The sequence below is a fragment of the Anabrus simplex genome, chromosome 10 (genome assembly GCF_040414725.1).
Source record: "Anabrus simplex isolate iqAnaSimp1 chromosome 10, ASM4041472v1, whole genome shotgun sequence".
In the NCBI taxonomy this organism is placed as follows: domain Eukaryota; kingdom Metazoa; phylum Arthropoda; class Insecta; order Orthoptera; family Tettigoniidae; genus Anabrus; species Anabrus simplex.
The window spans coordinates 125,091,501-125,111,282 of NC_090274.1; the positions used below are offsets into that span (position 1 = coordinate 125,091,501).

General features: G+C 42.6%; 1 protein-coding gene across 1 annotated transcript in view; it reads right to left on the minus strand.

Moving 5' to 3' along the window:
• Positions 1 to 2,728: 2,728 nt before the first annotated feature.
• LOC137502367 (zinc finger protein OZF-like) overlaps positions 2,729 to 19,782 on the minus strand; it is a 95,497-nt gene continuing 78,443 nt past the window's right edge. The window contains exon 5 of the mRNA XM_068229391.1: positions 2,729 to 5,382. Within this exon, the coding sequence (XP_068085492.1) occupies positions 4,512 to 5,382 (871 nt within the window). The 3' untranslated portion in view covers positions 2,729 to 4,511. The remainder of the gene's footprint in view (positions 5,383 to 19,782) is intronic.

The window sequence follows — 19,782 nt, forward strand, 5'->3', positions numbered from 1 at the left end:
GGACCATTCGTGTCTGTATTAGGACACAAGCTTTCATGGACTGCTAACGTCGGGTATGATCCCCTACATCTCTTTGATGCATATGTTTGTATATGTATGTCTTGTCCACAGGTGTTCTTTTCATGTGTGCTATGTATATGTGTGTTTGCTTGTTATTATTTGTCCTTTGTTGTTTTAATAATGGGTTTATCAACTCGATAAATGCATTTTCCTGATAACTAGTTCTGTTTGGTATAAGTTTGCATATGAGTATGGACTCATACAGTAGACTCAGTGTTACTTCTACGTTAGATAAGGATGTCCATCCCGTGCTAGAGTGCTTATTTATTTGTGTCCATGTATGTCAGAATATAAATATAGAGTGATATACATTGCACTAATGTATTAGTATTCCCGGAACATCAGATGTATTTATTATTGTTAAACATCATCCGGCTCCATGGTTAAATGGTTAGCGTGCTGGCCTTTGGTTACAGGGGCCCCGGGTTCGATTCCCGACAGGGTTGGGAATTTTAACCATCATTGGTTAATTTCTCCGGCACGGGGGCTGGGTGTATGTGTCGTCTTCTCATCACTTCATCTTCATCATGACGCGCAGGTTGCCTACGGGCGTCGAATCAAAACACCTGCACCTGGCGAGCCGAACGTGTCCACGGACACTCCCGGCACTAAAAGCCATACGCCATTTCATTGTTAAACATAACAGGCTTTCAGCCCAAATACATGTTCACAATGTAAACAACTTACGAGAAAAGGGAAAAACACGAGACTCATTGGGCATGCCATAAGGTCCATCAGATACTCCGGAAACGTGAAACTACCTAGGGAGGATCACCACAGCAGTCATCCTCAGTCCGTACATGTCACGTCCATCAACCCCACTGGATTAAAAAATAAAAAATAACAAAAAATTAGAAATAAACTACCGAACTACTACTGCTCTCCGGCATGTCATCATCCCTGGTGAGAAAAAGGCCACCCTCCCAATGATGACACGACCGGCCCTATCCGTGGGGTCCAAAGCAAGTTCCTAACAACCCCTACCGGATTCATTATAGTTTTAATAGTAGAAATAACACTGCCATTGATAATTTCTACCATATTCGCGAGCATTATATCAACGGTATAGTTGTACCAAGGCCGTAAAGGAGCAGGTACTAATGTTTTTCAGATGACTATAATACATGCATTAGCTGGGTTACCTGCCTCCGAAAAAAATAACGGACTGGTGAACCACCCGATATATATCCTTTCACAGATAAAGCAGAAGGTTGTGTAGGGACATATTCATAGTGTTCGTTAGTTGAATGCATTTTATTTCAGTGCATTAATTTACTTCAAAGTAATTTTGAATAATGTGGTGAATATACAGGCGTTTGAAGTAGGAAATGTATGATAATTTTCAATTACTTAGCTCTTATACCGATTAATACTGATATTTTCCTGAACGTCCCATTTGAAATGAAATGAGTTGAAACAAAATCAGAAAGAAGCCTGTTCAAAACAGAAACAAGTTTTAATGAAAATGAGAAATTATGTAATTAGGGAGCATTGTAGTTCCGGGTGAATAGTGCTGCAATCCAATTAGTAAAATGGAACAGTATATACCATGCAGTTTATTTGAACAACCAAGTAATATTTTAATTAGAAGAAAAAGAAAGCCAATGAGTTTTTCACATTTGGTTCATATTTCAAAATCATTAGGTGGTTACAACAAAGTTTGTTAAGATTAAAGTAAAATCTTGCAGTTGCAGAATTCAATTATCCATAAACCATGAAAGAGAAACGGCAGTAAATCCTTACCTTAATACTACAACATGGTGAAACTGGACAAAAGTAGAAAAAAGATCCTTACATCATTTATTCCCACAACCAAAATTACATAATAGTTACATAAGTTTTATTGTTTTGTGTAAAAATGGGAAACCACAGAAAACAATCATTAGGGCTTCTGACACAGGGGTTCGAACCTGTTATCTCCCGGATAAAAGCTCACAACTAAATGCCCCTGACGGCATAGGCAGTTTGCATGGTAGTTGTCTTATGAAAACCAAATCTTTTAAAGGCAAACTTCTGCACACAAAAAATGCTGGTAGAAATTACTCTTAAGCATTTTCATATGTAGAAAACATGAATTGCTTGCTAAATTCTCTAATTCATCTAAAATAATAATCTGAACTACTGTATTGACTATACATGCGGTTATTAGGCGCCACATTTGAACGTCTCTATTTTGTATTGGCCTATTGTAAAATAGCTAGAAGATAACTGTGATGACTGCCTGTGGGAATTTACCAAAGCAGAAGACAATGGGTAAGGTAACGAAGTACATAACATTTCAGATTTTCTGTTTCAATTTGTTGCTCATCATTACATACGAACATCCCACAATTTGCTACTTTGAAGTTGGAGAGTAATAGCCTTCCAATTTTGATACTTCATGTAGCAATGAAAGAATAATGAACAAAGTGAGGTAGAAGATTAAAACATACCTGTTGGTTATAGTTTTGTGCATCCCCAATTATTAAAATTCGAGAGAAAATAAAATATTGTGCAAAGCACTAGTCACGTATATCATAAAACCTTGATTTATTTAACCCTCGCATGCATAAATTAATGGGATGAGGATAAAAAAGTTAAATACAGTGTTTTTTAATATCTGGGGTCCAATGGATCACCCATAGCATTGTTTCAGTAATTTACACCAAACACCATGGAAACATGGACTTCATCCATTAATAGATTCATCCTATGCATATCATTTCATTCAGTCTCATTTTATTGTGTGGAAAATGGCAAAACAGTCTGGACAAAATGACACATTACACTTAGTTCTCCCAAAAATGGAGGAAGAGAACCACAAAACTTATTGTCTGACCTTGTCCATGTGGAACTGGGCTTATTTTTTGTCTCACAGAAGCAGATGCCTGTCTTTGGGATGTATCTGTAGCAGGGGGATCAAATTGCTGTTCGTTCTCCTCCTCAACTTCTTCTGGACTTGGGAATAACGACATTGTGGGGGATCACAGATGTTGCTTCCCAGTCTTCATTTGCGTCGTCATCATCATCAGCAATTGTACAGTCAGAGTCATCCAGAATTTTTTCAATTATCACCCGTATTGGAAAAAGATAGTAATAATAATAATAATAATAATAATACTGGTAATAATAATAATAATAATAATGTAATAAACATATGATGGTTGAAAGTAACTAAAAGATGATTTTACAAATCAGTGAGCAAATATGCTCATATTTCTATTGTTAGGTCATTATTACAGTATAACTATAGGTACAGTTTTAAACATAAATTAAAAATACACGGATATACCATACTAACTACAGAAATCAGAATAAGCCCCAGTACTGCGCATGCATCACATACACCACAGTGGATACAGCCATGCAGATGGTTGTGACCATTCATGCATAATGTCCACCACGATGGACATGAACATATAGCGCAGTACACATACAGGGAGGAAGTTTCTGGACAAAGGAAATGTCTCACAACACCATATATACTATGATAAAAGATATTATAATTTTTTACCCTATCTTTGCTTCTTCTGCAGCAGGATTTTTTCGTTATTGTGGTACCATGTACGTAGCAAGTTCCTCCCCAACATTTTGGTCACACACTTGTACAAGAGAGGCGCCTGTGCTCCAATAGTTGCTTTTACCGCCATAAGAACGCAGCACTGAATAGAACCCGTTCACCAGAGTGGACCTCATGCAATAGGGGATACGGATAAAGTGCTAGTGAGCTCTAATATCAGCCAATAGTAGCCGTCCACTGCAGTGGACATGATGCATGAGAGGGTTAAATAGGTAATGATTCTAAAAGCTCACCCCTTAGTAACACTAACCACTAACATCAAAGAAAAATTGTATATTCCATACAAGAAAATTATTTAGGCTGAAAACCAGAAGTACACCAGGGTATTTTTATGACAAAATTACTCCAGATTAAACTGGGGTAGAACGTTTAAATTACGTTCCTCAACTTTTTCAATGGGTGTCAAAGAAAATGACCAACAATTAGCAGGTCTTACATTGATCATGTACGATGCCTGATGAAGGTGAGACAGTAACCCAAGTATAAAATTATTTGCCAGATTTATGCAATATATTAATATTACATCAGCACGTTAGAAATTCACAGAATGACGATCCAAGATATCCAACAAAATGTGTTCAAAGTAGACAGAAACAGCTATATGTTAAACAAGCACCCAAAGAAAATGTTCAACAATTTTGCAAGAGTAAATATGAGAACAATTATGTTATTTAAACTGTTAGGGCAGTAACCCTATTTTTGAGCTGTCATGTTTCTGTTGAGAGCACTGCTGGAGCACCATCTGGAAGAGTAGTACCTAAATGACATGATGCTGGAAGATCATCTGGTAAGTATTACACACAAGACATTTGTCTGATATAAACTAAAACACTTGCTTTCAATATTCATTTATCTTGAATATCACTTGGAACACTTTGTTCGGAAATTTTCTCTAGGTCATGTGGGTTAAAGAATGTCTTTGAAGACAATGCTTATTTGTAAAACCCATACCACATGTAATACAAGAAAACGACATGCTATCGGTATGGACGTATGTGTGCCTAGCTAAATTGGACAACTTGGAAAATTCTTTGCCACAAGTAGGACATTTGTGTGAATTCAGTCCGATATGTTCGGATTTATGCTCCCTGAGGCTGAACGCTTCAGAAAACGCTCTGTCACAGACGTTGCACCGGTATAGTTTCTCGCCAATATGAATTGCTACATGACCTTTCAAATCGGCTGTGCTCTCGAAACCCTCTCCACAAATAGAACAAAGTAAAGGTCCAGTTTGTGTGTGTGACATCTCGTGTATTCTTAGGTAGGACGGCCTTCTAAAAGTACATCCACAAATACAACACGAGAAAGCTCGATTATCTATGTGTTTCTTCTCGTGTCTTTTCAGATTTTGAGCGGTTTTAAAGTCATTTCCACAAACTGAACAAGAGAAGGACTTGCTATCCATGTGTGTATTCTGGTGTTGCTTGAGGTCAGATGGCCTTCTAAAATTTTTTCCACAAACTGCGCAGGAGAATGGCCTGGTGTTAGTATGCACGAGCTGGTGTCCTTTCAGATGAGACGACCGCCTAAAAGTAACTCCACATACCGGACACATATGAGGCCTTTTGGACGAGTGAGTTAACATGTGGGTTTTCAGATTATAAGGTGTGCCAAATGTAGCACTGCAAATAGTACATTGGTACGGTCTCTCTTCTGAGTGACTGAGCAAATGACGCAGGAGACCGCCCCTTCGTTTGAATGTCTTAAGGCAACTATCACATGAATGAACTCTTGCCTTCTTCAAGGTTGCAGCCCTCTTCACTCTGAAATATGTAAATACAGATCTTATTAGCATTTTAACACTATAAAATGTAGAGATCTGCACAGGCTGTTTAGTACATCAGGGTTAGGAAAACCATCCTGTGCAGTCAGAGTTCATTCTATTCAAACAATATGCCACATCAATGCGAGGTAATTCAAAATATTTCATTACAGTTTGCTTTCATTTAATGATTAATCTTGAACTGTAAACAGGATTTACGACCAACTATAACAATTCTCTGGCTAGATCCAGATTGAGTTGCACTGGAGGTATCTTGGGCTGGGCAGAACTCTACAATAGAACAGTGAAGTATAAATTCAAGTGGGAAAATCTGTCTAGATAGAGATGGATCACAGCCTAGCCTAAGCAAGCAATGGGTGCACACGTGCTAAGTGGAGAGTGACGAGCAGTATTGTGGGAGTCGAGCAATATACGGCTGCGATTGGGAGATGGCAGTGGAGAACGAAGAAAAATATAACCAAACGAACGGAGCGGACGGAAGATATGGGAAAGATGGGAGGAGCGGTTTTGGTGGCTGTGATTATAACTGTGCTACAGGTGTCAGGGTGGGGCAGGTTGGAATTATACCACGGCAATAAGTTTACTGGCAGCCTCAGCTGGAAAGACGCCGAGAAGATTACGGAGCCGGTGGAGGAAATAGTCCAAGAATTCGGTTATCTGAACAGTTTAAAGAGATCAGAAAAGAGTAGAAAATGATGATGCAAGAACACGTCAAGGAATACGGAGACTTGAAGAAGTGTATACAAGAAAAAACGAAAGGATCAATTACAAAGGTGAAAAGTAATGCGAAGGAAATGGCGATGCTAAGACAGAACGTAAAAAAATCTGGAAGAAGAGGTTTCGAAACTAAAGAAGCAGAAGCCAGCAGTCAGGTGCGCAAGAAACGCATATTTATATATGGTGTGAAGGAAGATAAAAAATAAAGCAAAGACGACTTAATCTACAAGGTGGTGGAAGTGATTCGGAGCAAAGTGAAAATGAATTTCAGTCAACTTGACCGACACGAAGCCGAAAGTGTAGGTAAAGCTAGAGGTCACAGACCAATAAAGGTTATTATAATGTCAAGAAATGCGGGAAATCTACAAAAGAGAACAATTTGGGCCATTAGGGACATGGAAAGAGAAGGCAGTGAAAACTTGAAAATTTTAAAGAAACAGTGAGAGCAAGACATCAAGGGCTGCGGGCACACATAAGCGGCCAACAGCTGGTGGTTTCCAATGGGAGACGGGTTCGAGTGTGGCCAGTTAGTAAACTGCAGGCAATGGAGGAGAAAAGAAGGAACAAGTCATGGTGACATGACAGGATGGAGAGCAGGCTGCAGACCGAACGGATGGACGAGACGAGGTAAAATACAGTGAACAGTGCAGTGTCGGAACAGAAGTAAGAGCCCGGGAGGTGGTGGAGGAGGGAGACTCGCAACAAACACCAAGGGTGGAGTGCAGTGGACAAGTGCATAACACAGGTGAATGTTTTATGGACGAAATGAAAGGAAGAGAAGCTATGATTAAAGGGAAACGTGAGTTTAAGAGAACTGTATGGTAAAAAATAAAGGTACGGAAGACAGATAGTAAAGTACGCCCAAAATATCAAGAAAAGTGGCAGAAGGGGAGGGGGCCATAGTAATGAGAAGCAGAAATAAGAGAGGAAATGGAGACGGCGGGTGGGAAAGCTATAACTAGATTGTACGATAGGTTTTGTAAATATTGAACGATTGTAAATTAGGTAATACGAAAGCAAAAGAAGTAGTAGGAAGTAGTTTGATATTGTGGCAATCAGAGACGTAGCTGGAAATAGAAAAAGAGATAACATGGGAGGGGTTTGAGATTGAGAACACCGGGGGAAGAGATTAGTGAACTAGTAGAGGAGATCGAAAATGAGCTGGAAGATATGGTTTGGCTTAGGTTTAAAATGGGAAAAGAAAAAAGGCAGAGTAAAGGTGTTTGGCTTTTACATACTGTCACCCCAAGAACTCCTTATATGCGAATAACAAATCCCTTGAGAAGGTATTATCGGAAATTATCATTGTAAGGGGGAATTGATGATGATGATGATGATGATGCTTGTTGTTTAAAGGGGCCCAACATCTAAGGTCATCGGCCCCTAATGGTACGAAATGGACGACATGAGAAGATAATGAAACATGAAAATATATCCGCTGACTAGGGTTTAAAATAAATGGTGATGAAAAATGAATATGAGATTAGAACAATCAGTATATCTAATTTGCAATGCCTTATGTTCTAATAAAAGTATAGAAAACAGATGTGATAATGGAATAAGGCATTGCCTAGAAACACAGTGACCCGAATTTTTCGGACAGAATAACCTATACATTTAATAACCCTGTCATTAAAGAAAGAACAGGTAATACATTCGAAAAATCTAAACTCTGAATTTACTGCTCTCCGAAGGTACTGCCATTTGTAGATGAGTTCACAAAGTAATAATACGTTTAACTTATTTGAGATACGAAATAGTTCACGTCAATATTTTCCGGACGGGAGATGTTTTACTACTTAACGCATGCTTTGCACTTATTATGCGCTGCGCAGACAGGTCCCAGTCAGTGCCTTCCTCGTGCACAAACAGACGCAACGATTCATGAGTGAAATGGGACGCGGAGGAAAGAACAGTACATCTGATCAAAGACAATTAGTAATAATCCATCATGAAATAGGGAAAGCATGTCGGCAAATCGCAGATTTGCTGAACATGAAGAAAATTACTCTTAACGATATTATCTGCCGATACAAATTTCAAGACAGAATTGCAAATTTGCCACAGACAGGTCGCCCGAGGGTCCTTTCTAAGACAGAGAAGGAGGGCAGTAGTAAGATATGTGAAGAGATATCCACGTCTTCTTACAACCACTATTGCTGCTGCAGCTGAGAGCGAGCTTGGTAAGAAGACTGTGCAAGTACAATTCGGAGGATGTTATAATTATAGAGGTGATTACACGAGCGAAATGCAAGAAGGAATCTCTATATCAACAAAATAAGTAGGATCAAGCGACGACGGTTTGCTAAGGAGCATCTAAGCAAAGACATGAGTAGTAGGGCAAAGCCGGTTCAAACCCACAGGGTGTTCCTCAAGTAGATGTACTATTTTTCTGCAGCGTCAGCACGCGAGGACACTGACCCCTAGTAGTGTACCTAGGCCTGTCGGACTCCGCGGTCATTCACTCGAGGTTACTCACCCCTAGTATAGTAGTAGGGCAATGACGATTTGTGTATTTTTCATAAGAGGGCGAGCCTAACCTCACAGTCGCCATTTTGTGGGGCGTAACCTTACTTTAACGGCTAGTTGCCCTTCCCGACGCCTAAGAGAGCGAGCCTAACCTCACATCCGCCAAGTTGAAGGGGCTATCCTTAGTTTTATGGCAAGATGCACTTCCCGACGCCAATTGCACAAGATGGCGGCTATACACAGCTCCTTATGAGACGGCCTAGGGGCGCTTGCTTAATATGGCGGCTGCTCTTATGAGACGGTCTAGGGACGCCAGCGCAAGATGGCGGCTGTCCAATTGCGCAAGATGGCGACCATATACAATTCTTTATGGGACGACCTAGGGGCGCTTGCGCAAGATGGCGGCTATACACAGCTCTTATGGATAAATATCCTGACAATGGGCGCTTGCGTAAGATGGCGGCTGCTCATGTGAGACGTCCTAGGGACGCTTGCACAAGATGGCGCCTATACACAGCTCCCTATGAGACGGCCTAGAGACGTTTGCCTATGATGGCGGCTATACGCGGCTTCTTATGGAGAAAGGCGACTGCGAAAGATGGCGGCTATAGATAGGCCCTTATGGGGAAAGATGCCGGCCATGCGCGAATGCACAAGATGGCAGCTATACATAGGCTCTTATGGAGAAATATGCCGGCCATGGGCGATTGCACAAGATGACAGCTATACATAGGCTCTTATAAAAAAGATGCCGGCCATGGGCGATTGCACAAGATGGCAGCTATACATAGGCTCTTATGGAGAAATATGCCGGCCATGGGCGATTGCACAAGATGACAGCTATACATAGGCTTTTATAAAAAAGATGCCGGCCATGGGCGATTGCACAAGATGGCAGCTATACATAGGCTCTTATAAAAAAGATGCCGGCCATGCGCGAATGCACAAGATGACAGCTATACATAGGCTCTTATAAAAAAGATGCCGGCCATGGGCGATTGCACAAGATGACAGCTATACATAGGCTCTTATAAAAAAGATGCCGGCCATGCGCGAATGCAAAAGATGACAGCTATACATAGGCTCTTATAAAAAAGATGCCGGCCATGCGCGAATGCACAAGATGACAGCTATACATGGGCTCTTATGGAGAAATATGCCGGCCATGGGCGATTGCACAAGATGACAGCTATACATGGGCTCTTATGGAGAAATATGCCGGCCATGGGCGATTGCACAAGATGACAGCTATAAATGGGCTCTTATGGAGAAATATGCCGGCCATGGGCGATTGCACAAGATGACAGCTATACATGGGCTCTTATGGAGAAATATGCCGGCCATGGGCGATTGCACAAGATGACAGCTATACATGGGCTCTTATGGAGAAATATGCCGGCCATGGGCGATTGCACGAGATGACAGCTATACATAGGCTCTTATAAAAAAGATGCCGGCCATGGGCGATTGCACAAGTTGGCAGCTATACATAGGCTCTTATAAAAAAGATGCCGGCCATGGGCGATTGCACAAGATGGCAGCTATACATAGGCTCTTATAAAAAAGATGCCGGCCATGCGCGAATGCACAAGATGACAACTATACATAGGCTCTTATAAAAAAAGATGCCTGCCATGGGCGATTGCACAAGATGACAGCTATACATGGGCTCTTATGGAGAAATATGCCGGCCATGGGCGATTGCACAAGATGACAGCTATACATAGGCTCTTATAAAAAAGATGCCGGCCATGGGCGATTGCACAAAATGGCAGCTATACATAGGCTCTTATAAAAAAGATGCCGGCCATGGGCGATTGCACAAGATGGCAGCTATACATAGGCTCTTATAAAAAAGATGCCGGCCATGGGCGATTGCACAAGATGGCAGCTATACATAGGCTCTTATAAAAGATGCCGGCCATGGGCGATTGCACAAGATGACAGCTATACATAGGCTCTTATAAAAGATGCCGGCCATGGGCGATTGCACAAGATGACAGCTATACATAGGCTCTTATAAAAAAGATGCCGGCCATGCGCGAATGCACAAGATGACAGCTATACATAGGCTCTTATGGGGAAAGATGCCGGCCATGGGCGATTGCACAAGATGACAGCTATACATGGGCTCTTATGGAGAAATATGCCGGCCATGGGCGAGTACACAAGATGACAGCTATACATAGGCTCTTATAAAAAAGATGCCGGCCATGGGCGAATGCACAAGATGGCAACTATACATAGGCTCTTATAAAAAAGATGCCGGCCATGGGCGAATGCACAAGATGGCAGCTATACATGGGCTCTTATGGAGAAAGATAACGGCGTGGGTGCTTGCATAAGATGGCGGTTATATACAAGCCTGTATGGAGAAAGCTAGCTTAGAGGCTACTGCGCAAGATGGCGGCTATACATAGGCTCTTATGGGATAGTCCACGGGCCTACTTCATAAGATGGAGGATATACACAGGCTCATATGGAAAAAGCTTGCTGAGGGGGCCTACTGCACAAGACGGTGACTATACACAGGCTCTTATGAAGAAAGCTAGCTTAGAGGCTACTGCACCAAATGTTAAAAGTGAAACTAAGCAGCACGCCTAGTGCTTTAAGAAATACATTGCTTATATTTAAGCCCCTAGCAGTTGAACAAATTATCTCATAAACATGTAACATGAAATATCGGTTCGATAACATATTATTTCAGTCTGTTGCCATAGGTTATAAGCTTGTAGCGTGTGTAGGAGCGAAATTAAACAGAACGCCTGGTGCTATAAGAAATACACTGGTTACATTTAACCCCTGTCAGTCGAACAAATTATCGGATAAACATGTAACTCGAAATTTCGGTTCGGAAATATACTATATGAATCTGTTGACATGGGTTATAAGCATGTAGCTCATTCGAAAAGTGAAATTAAACAGAACGCCTAGTGCTATAAAAATACATTGGTTACATTTAAGCCACAGCCGCCCTCCTCCTCATCCGTATAGCAAAAGGGCAAAAAACCCTCCTCTTGTCTATACATAGGCTCTTATAGCCTCTTCCTCCTCCTCCTCCTCCTCCTCTGACTGAATATAGCCGTGTTCCTTCTCCTCTGCCTCACAGGTCAGCTACGTTCCTCTTCCTCCGACGGGACGTAAGAGGGCAAGAGGAAGCATGTTGACTACTGAACAGAAATAACTTGTAACACATACACAATAGTTACTGTGCTGTATGTGTCTATTCGACAAGACAAGTTCAATCCCGTTACAATTATCACACACTAGAATTGATTGTAGAACAATAGAAAACATGATATGTAGTGCAGAGAAGAGGAAAAACTTAACGCTACTGTGCTGTATGTTTCTATTCGACAAGACAAGTTACAATTGGCACACACTAGAATTGATTATAGAACAAGACGAAACGTGTTTACAATTAGTGTTAAGAACAGGAAAAACTTATAACACGAAACATTATGAGATGTGAAATCTGTATTATAAGATTAATCTCTCTGTTGATACAAACGCACTTCTATGCAAACAGCGCGCGCACACAGAATTACAAAACATGTTGTATATCTCCATCCGGCGTACTTCTTCATCACTGCAGATAAAATGATTTTACTACTTAGCAGGGGATACTATGAAAAATCTTCGGCCTAAGGAGATGGATTTTTGTGGGATTCGAACACATGTAACAGAAAAAATATGCATAGATTTCGAACTCTGATTTTGTTACAATAGAAATAAACATGGATTCAAACCCTGTTCCTCTTATCGTAAACACCATAGAGAAAGAAAAAAATATAGGATTCGAACTTAGATATCAGGGGGAGAGGAATTGATGTACTTCTTCTTAAATCAATAATCACTACTACTATGAAGATAAGATAACGCAAGACAATACGATTTTCTGCAACTATATCTTCTGTCGATATTCATATTAGAATTTAAAAACATCACAACAGCCTATACTTACTATCTTCTTGTAATAGTGGGAATCGAACATGTAATTACTTCATTGTGCAACGATAATGTTGTAATCATTAACAGAAGGGCAACTCCAAGTCAGCGGAACGATAGAAACAGAGGATAGATGTAATACTTTATAAAACAATAATCACTTCTACTACTACTACTACTACTATTTATGTGATTAGCGTGCACAAGCTATATGCTACTAGGAATCGAACCCCCAGCCACATAATAGGACGGTATCGACACTTACAACAGATGTTTAGAACACACTATGTTAATATCGATCTAGGAAATACAGAATTAAATGTTGCACTTCTCTTAAAACAATAATCGTAACTACCACGATTACATTACAGTTTGAACCGACTATCTTACGATCCGGAGGCTAACACACCGCCAACCTTACAGTCTAAAGTTGATTACAGCTAAGATACAACTTCTATTATTTGCCTGGTGCAAAAATGAGAAACTATGGAAACGCATCTTCAGAGTGCGGTTCGAACCTGCCCGCTCCAAGCTGATAGCTGCATGCACTAGCATGTGAATAATCTGTTAAAAAAATAATCACTGCCTACTATTACTCTGCATCGTAAAACTACACAAGATGCATCCGGTTTTCGAAGGCGTTGACATGTAAATTATTAACACTGCACAGTAAAAACGCACACACCCACCTGAGATTAACGATACTTACATACTGAAAGGGAAAGGAACGGATCTGCATTTAACACACAGTGCTTTCAAAGCAAATATTTGCACGCAGCGAGTTGGCTGGCTCGCAACCGGAAATAAGCGTTAAATTACTAATGACACAGCAGTATGCGTCGACTGCATGTCGTGGCTTACAGAGGAATATTGTACCGAGTTAAGATTTCGTGGATTTTAAATTGCCCGCCACCACATGCATGAGGTAGCAACAGTGAGGTTTAGCCCCGTCAAGATGGCCGCAGTGAGGTTAGCGATGTTCTGTTGTTTAAAAGCCTATGTATAGCTGCCATCTTGCGCAATCGTCCATGACCGGGATCTTTTCTATAAGAGCTTATGTATAGCCGCCATCTTGCGCAATCGCCTATGGCGGGCATCTTTCTCCATAAGAAGCCGTGTATAGCCACCATCTGGCGCAAGCACCTCTAGGCCGTCTCATAAGGAGCTGTGTATAGCCGCCATCTTCTGCAACTAGATAGCGGCCATCTTGCACATGTGTCCTTAGGCCGTCTCATAAGGAGCTGTCGATAGCCGACATCTTGCGCAAACGTCCCTACGCAGTCTCATATGAGCAGCCGCCATCTTGCGCAAGCGCCCCTAGGCCGTCTTTTAAGGAATTGTGTATAGCCGCGATCTTAATGCAATTGGATAGCCACCTTCTTGCGCAGGCGTCCCTAGGCCGTCTCATAAGATCAGCCGCCATCTTGCGCAAGCGCCCACAGGCCGTCTTATAATGAGCTGTGCATAACTGTCATCTTGTGCAATTGGCGTCGGGAAGGGCATCTTGCTGTAAAACTACGGTCCTGTGTAGTTAGTCTCCTCCATGTGCCATCTTGTGCAATTGACATCGGGAAGGGCATCTTGCCATAAAACTAAAGATAGCTCCCTTCACGATGGCGGATGTGACGTTAGGCTCGCTCTCTTAGGCGTCGGGAAGGGTAACTAGCCGCTAAAGTAAGGTTACGCCCCACAAGGTGGCGACTGTGAGGTTAGACTCGCTCTCTTATGCAAAATCCGCACATCGTCATTGCCCTACTACCATACTAAGGGTCAATGACCGCGGAGTTTGAACAGGCCTAGGTACACTACTAGGGGTCAACCGGCTTTGCCCTACTACTGACAAGAACTGATGGAAGACTAATTTACTGCGGTGAATCGAAATTCAACGTTTCTGGCTCAGATGGGCAGATCATCCTTTGGAGACAGTCCAATAAAGAGTTTGAAGAAAGAAATATGAAGGCAACGGTAAAACATGGAGGGGGACATGAAAGTTTGGGGCTGTATGTCGGCTCCAAAGAGTAGGTAGGTTGGTTTTACAGACGGAAACACGGACCAACGCCATTATCATCAGATTTTAATACAACAACCCGAAGAAGAGTGCAGAAAATATTGGAGTTGCGGACTGTTTTATATTTTATCAGGAAAACGACCCGAAACATACGGCCTATAATGTACGGTTATGGTTGTTGTAAAGTTATGAATTGTCCCCCACAAAGTCTTGACATTATTCCCATAGAGAATTTATGGGATATACTGGATAACAACATCCGGAAGATTCCCATGAATTCCAAGGCTGATGTGAAGAGACGACGGCAGTTGGAGTGGGAAAAATGGTCCCATTCCACCACAAGAAAACTCATGAAAAACATGCCGTGATGCCTGACTGAAGTGCTTCGAAGGAAGGGAAGAATCACGAAGTATTAATATTTCTACATGGACTCCATCCTTCATATTTTTGTTGTACTTGCATTTTTGTCCGATTATTTATGAACATGCAATTTTCTATTATTGTAATTACATTCATAAGTTTCACAATTTTTTGTGAATAATTAAATGAATTTCATATTTATTTTTGGCACCTGTACTCCTCCTGGAGTAAGCAGAATTAAACTATATATGTTTATATTTAACATAAAAAGATTAATAAGAAAGGAACTCTGCATGTCCGAAAAATTATGACGGTCAGTAAATATACATATATAATTCATGACAGAAATTAAGATAACACATTAAAATCTGCAAACATGAACTAAAAGAGAGTCAAGGGGATACAAGTGCAGTTCACACAAACTAAGACAAAGTACATTATTAAACGCGATAAAAAGACCACACTCCCTCAAACGGATGACGAGGTCTGCAGACTGCTCGTCATCGCGCAGGATGAGGGAGATGGTACTCGGGAGTTTTAGGCTACGGCGCAGACCGACCAGGACAATGCACTCGGTAAAGAAGTGTACCACGGTAAGACGATCGCCGCAAGTACACACCGCAGGGGGTTCTCCTTTCAATAGATGGGAGTGCGTCAGGATACCGTCGCTAATTCGAAGACGACATAATACCACTGCTTCCCTCCGAAAAGCCCGAAGTGAAGTCCTCCATACCTTCGTTGTACCTTTTATAGCTCTCAGCTTGTCTGGAAGAAGACTGGCCTGCCACTCCATCTCCCAATGGGACATAACCAGATGTCTCAGCTGAGAGCGAATATCACTTGCTGGAATCTTGTAAGGCAACGGGGGCAGTGTTCCTGCCTCCTTGGCAGCCTTATGTGACTTGGGAGCCACAGAAACGTGATTCTGGTGCCGGCATCCGAACACCCGGCCGGGCAGGTCCTGGATCCGCTGCACCAGAGGGTGCCGAAGGAAACAGGTATCAACAGACTGCAGCGAACTCAAGGAGTCAGTACACAGAAGAAAGTGTCGGCGCTCATCGGACAGTGCGTACCGCAGAGCTTCACAGATAGCATAGAGCTCCGCTGTGTACACACTACAAGGATAGCTTGGGTGAAAGGGCATCTGTCCCAAATTTGCAGCATATGATAGAAGCATTTGCTGGCGCCTTAGGTGTATACGCGGCAGACCTTACTCAGAGAGCAGGCTAGCAATGTCGCCAACTTAACCCCGCTGTGGTGGATGCTCTTCACCTTCGCAAGGATGCTTGGCCTTGCTGAGCCATATGCTGCACTGCTGTAGTCGAGCCGCGATAAAAATATATGCCCATATAGGAGCACCATGCGGTCAGCACCCCAATTAGTGCTGCTAATAAACTTCAAGATTTTCAGCTTCTTAGTGCATTGCACTTTTAATTGCCGCACGTATGGCTCCCACGATAAATTGCTATCGAAAAGGAGCCCAAGAGATCGGTAAGTGTCAACAACGGGAAGAACGACATTTCCTACATAAAGCTCATGTTTTGAGGGAAGAGTACGGAGCCGACAAAAGTGGACAACAGAGGACCTTGCGGTGGAAAACCCAAAGCCATGATCTAAGGCCCACTGTTCCACTCTCCTAATACCTTCTTGTAATTGTCGCTCTGCGACTGCCATATTATGCGAGTTATAGTGGAGAGCAAAGTCATCCACATATAGCGACGGCATTACTGCTGAACCAGCAGCAGCGACAAATACCGTTTACGGCAATCGCAGAGTGACACTAAGGACCGATCCCTGTGGGACTCCATTTTCTTGAACGTGGTAAAGCGAATATGCCCTCCCAACTCGGACACGGAATAGACGGGACAAAAAATTCGCAATAAATACCGGCAAGTTACCTCGAAATCTCCACTGATGCAGGACTGAAAGGATACCACATCGCCATGTGGTGCCATAGGCCTTTTCTAAGTCAAAGAAAACAGCTACCAAATGCTGTTTGCGGAGGAATGCATCCTAGATAGCACTCTCCAGGCGTACCAACTCGCTCGAAAACCATATTGGTACTCGGAAAAAAGTCCGCGTTTCTCCAGACACCACACAAGTCGGAGATTTACCATCCTCTCAAATAGCTTACATAAGCAGTCGTGACACAAATAGGTCTATAGCTTCCTGCATACTTGGGATTTTTGTCAGGCTTGAGACAGGAATGATCACGCCCTCTCGCCATTGAGACGGAATCTCACCCTTTATCCAGATTCGGTTGAAAACTCGGAGGAGATACAATAGACTATCCTCACTAAGGTGTTTCAACATCTGCTTATGGACATTGTCTGGCCCGGGGGACGTGCCCTTGCAAAGCGCCCAGGCGCTGCGGAGTTCTCACTCCGTAAAGGGAACATTATAGTCCTCTGAAGCTTAGAGTGGCAACACGCAACACTGAGGTGATGTTCTGCCTCACGCTTCAGAACGAGGAACTCACGATGGTAATTCCCGGAGCCAGACACATCCGCGAAATGGCTAGCTAGACGGTTAGTAATCGAGAGTGGTTCAGTGACGACACACCCGAAATACGTCGAAGTTTAGTCCACACTTGAGATGATGGAGTATGTGGCGTCATAGATGACACACATATCTACCACGAAGCTTTCTTACTATGGCGAATGAGAACTCGCGCCTTAGCGCGGAGTTGTTTAAATGTTACCAAGTTGGCCACAGTGGGCGGCCTACGATAACGTTTATGAGCGCGACGATGTTCTTTGATACACTGAAGAAAATGGAAATTGAAACATCCAGAAGGAGTGGTGCTACATTGCTGCAATTGAACATGCAGGACGAGTGTTCGGTTGTGCTTCGATGATTACACTTTCAGGTCCCTCTGACCGCAAGTTTGGACAACAATCAATACAGGATGTGCCCACCACGAGCTGCAATACATTGATGAATTCGTCGAGGCATGAAGTCAATAAGGCCCTGGATCGCTTCCTGAGGAATTGTGGCCCATGCTTGCTGCACTGCATGGGTCAGTTGTTCCAGAGTTGTGGGTGGCTGAGGACGGTTGGCCAGTTGTCGACCCATCATGTCCCACACATGCTCTATAGGACTGAGGTCCGGGGATCAGGTAGGCCATTCTAAGGCTGTGATGTTGTGGAGAGCTTCTCTGGAGATGCGTGCAGTGTGAACCCGGGCATTGTCCCGCTGAAACATCCCATTAGCAATGTTCGCCATCATAGAGAAAACCACTCGATTGAGTACCCTATCAACGTACGGTCGAGCAGTCATAGTGCCCTCAACAAGCACTAATTGTGATTTCACATTAAAGCCAATAGCTCCCCAGACCATAATGCTTGGTGTTGGCTCTGTGCGCCTCTCGACAATAAGATCTGGGCGGGCCCTCTCCCCGGTACGTCGGCGCACATGATTCCGGCGATCACTGCGGGCAAGACAGAAGTGCGAATCACTAAAGACGACCCTATGCCATTCGTCGACTCAGGTCGACCTTTCTCGACACCAGGCCAGCCTTACACGTCGCTGTTGTGGGGTCAATGGAACACCTTTCGCAGGGACACGGGCTCGTAAGCCAACTGCACGCAGGCGATTACCAACTGTTTGTTGTGTAACGTGTGGTGCCACAGCTGCTCGAATTAGCGCTGCTGTTGCATGGGGTTCCATCCGGGCCATTCGAATGATGCGGCGATCCTCTCTCACAGTTGTCCGTCGCGCTGGGCCTGTGCCAGGTCTTACGAGTGTGGGTACCTTTATTTGACCACTGCTGCCATACACGTTGTACCGTAGATGACTCTCGGCCAACACGTGCGGCGACAGTCGTTAGATCTCGACAGAGAAGAGCACGCTATCAACAACTATCAAGAATGAGTTAGCTGGAAAATTTATAATGTCCAATAACGGACCATTTATATTGGTATTATAAATTTACTCATTCGGAACAAATATTTCAGATTCCCTATGGGAATCAACATCTGTATCATCTGATGGCCAAGCAGGCATCAATTTTTGATAATGAGACAAAGTCTCTCTTAGTGCATTGGCACTGCCCGTAGCTACAATTAGCCTACGCAGTGGCCTCCATGGTATGCACTATCCAGCGTCTTGGTAGGTGTGCTAGGTACCAACTGATGAGCCCAGCCTAGCACATGGGGGCAAAACGCTGGAAACAAGAATGAGTTAGCTGGAAAATTTATAATGTCCAATAACGGACCATTTATATTGGTATTAGTCAAGTTTATGTTGAAAAAACTATTGTTCTAGTCAGTAGACACAAAATGCACCAGTTAGAAGGTCATTACGGGCGAGAAGGAGCGCCTGTCAATATTGCAGGATCAAACACCTTGATTTCACTCGGTTTCTATTGAGACATAAGGCCTCAACTTCAATCTAACAACCAGGTGTCATTAGTGTCAACAATAGATTTTTCAATGCAAACTTGACTGACCAAGTGTAGCACATCATTTGGTAATTCATCAACGATGTAATCATAGACAGGTTTGTGTTGATTTTCAGACATGAATGTGCCATACTTTTTTCATTTAGCAAGATTTAAAAAAAAACAGTGAGATACCTTGCCTATAAAGACAAACAGAGATTTTTAGATTTTTTAAAGTGTATTCATAATTCATAGGAGAAATTCCAAGAAGCTTCAACAATAGAACAATGTGGATGTTTTTCTTAACCTTTTGAATTCCATTACCCTTAGCGCATGATTCCTGCTCCACTGCGGTGCACTATGGTCGGCTGCAGGAAGTGAACACTGCAAAACTTTCTAACATGAAGTATAATAATTATGCTACATGTTATATATGAGGGTCGAGTCATAAGTCATGGCACCTACTTTTTCTCGCGAACAGGAGAGAACCCGGAAAA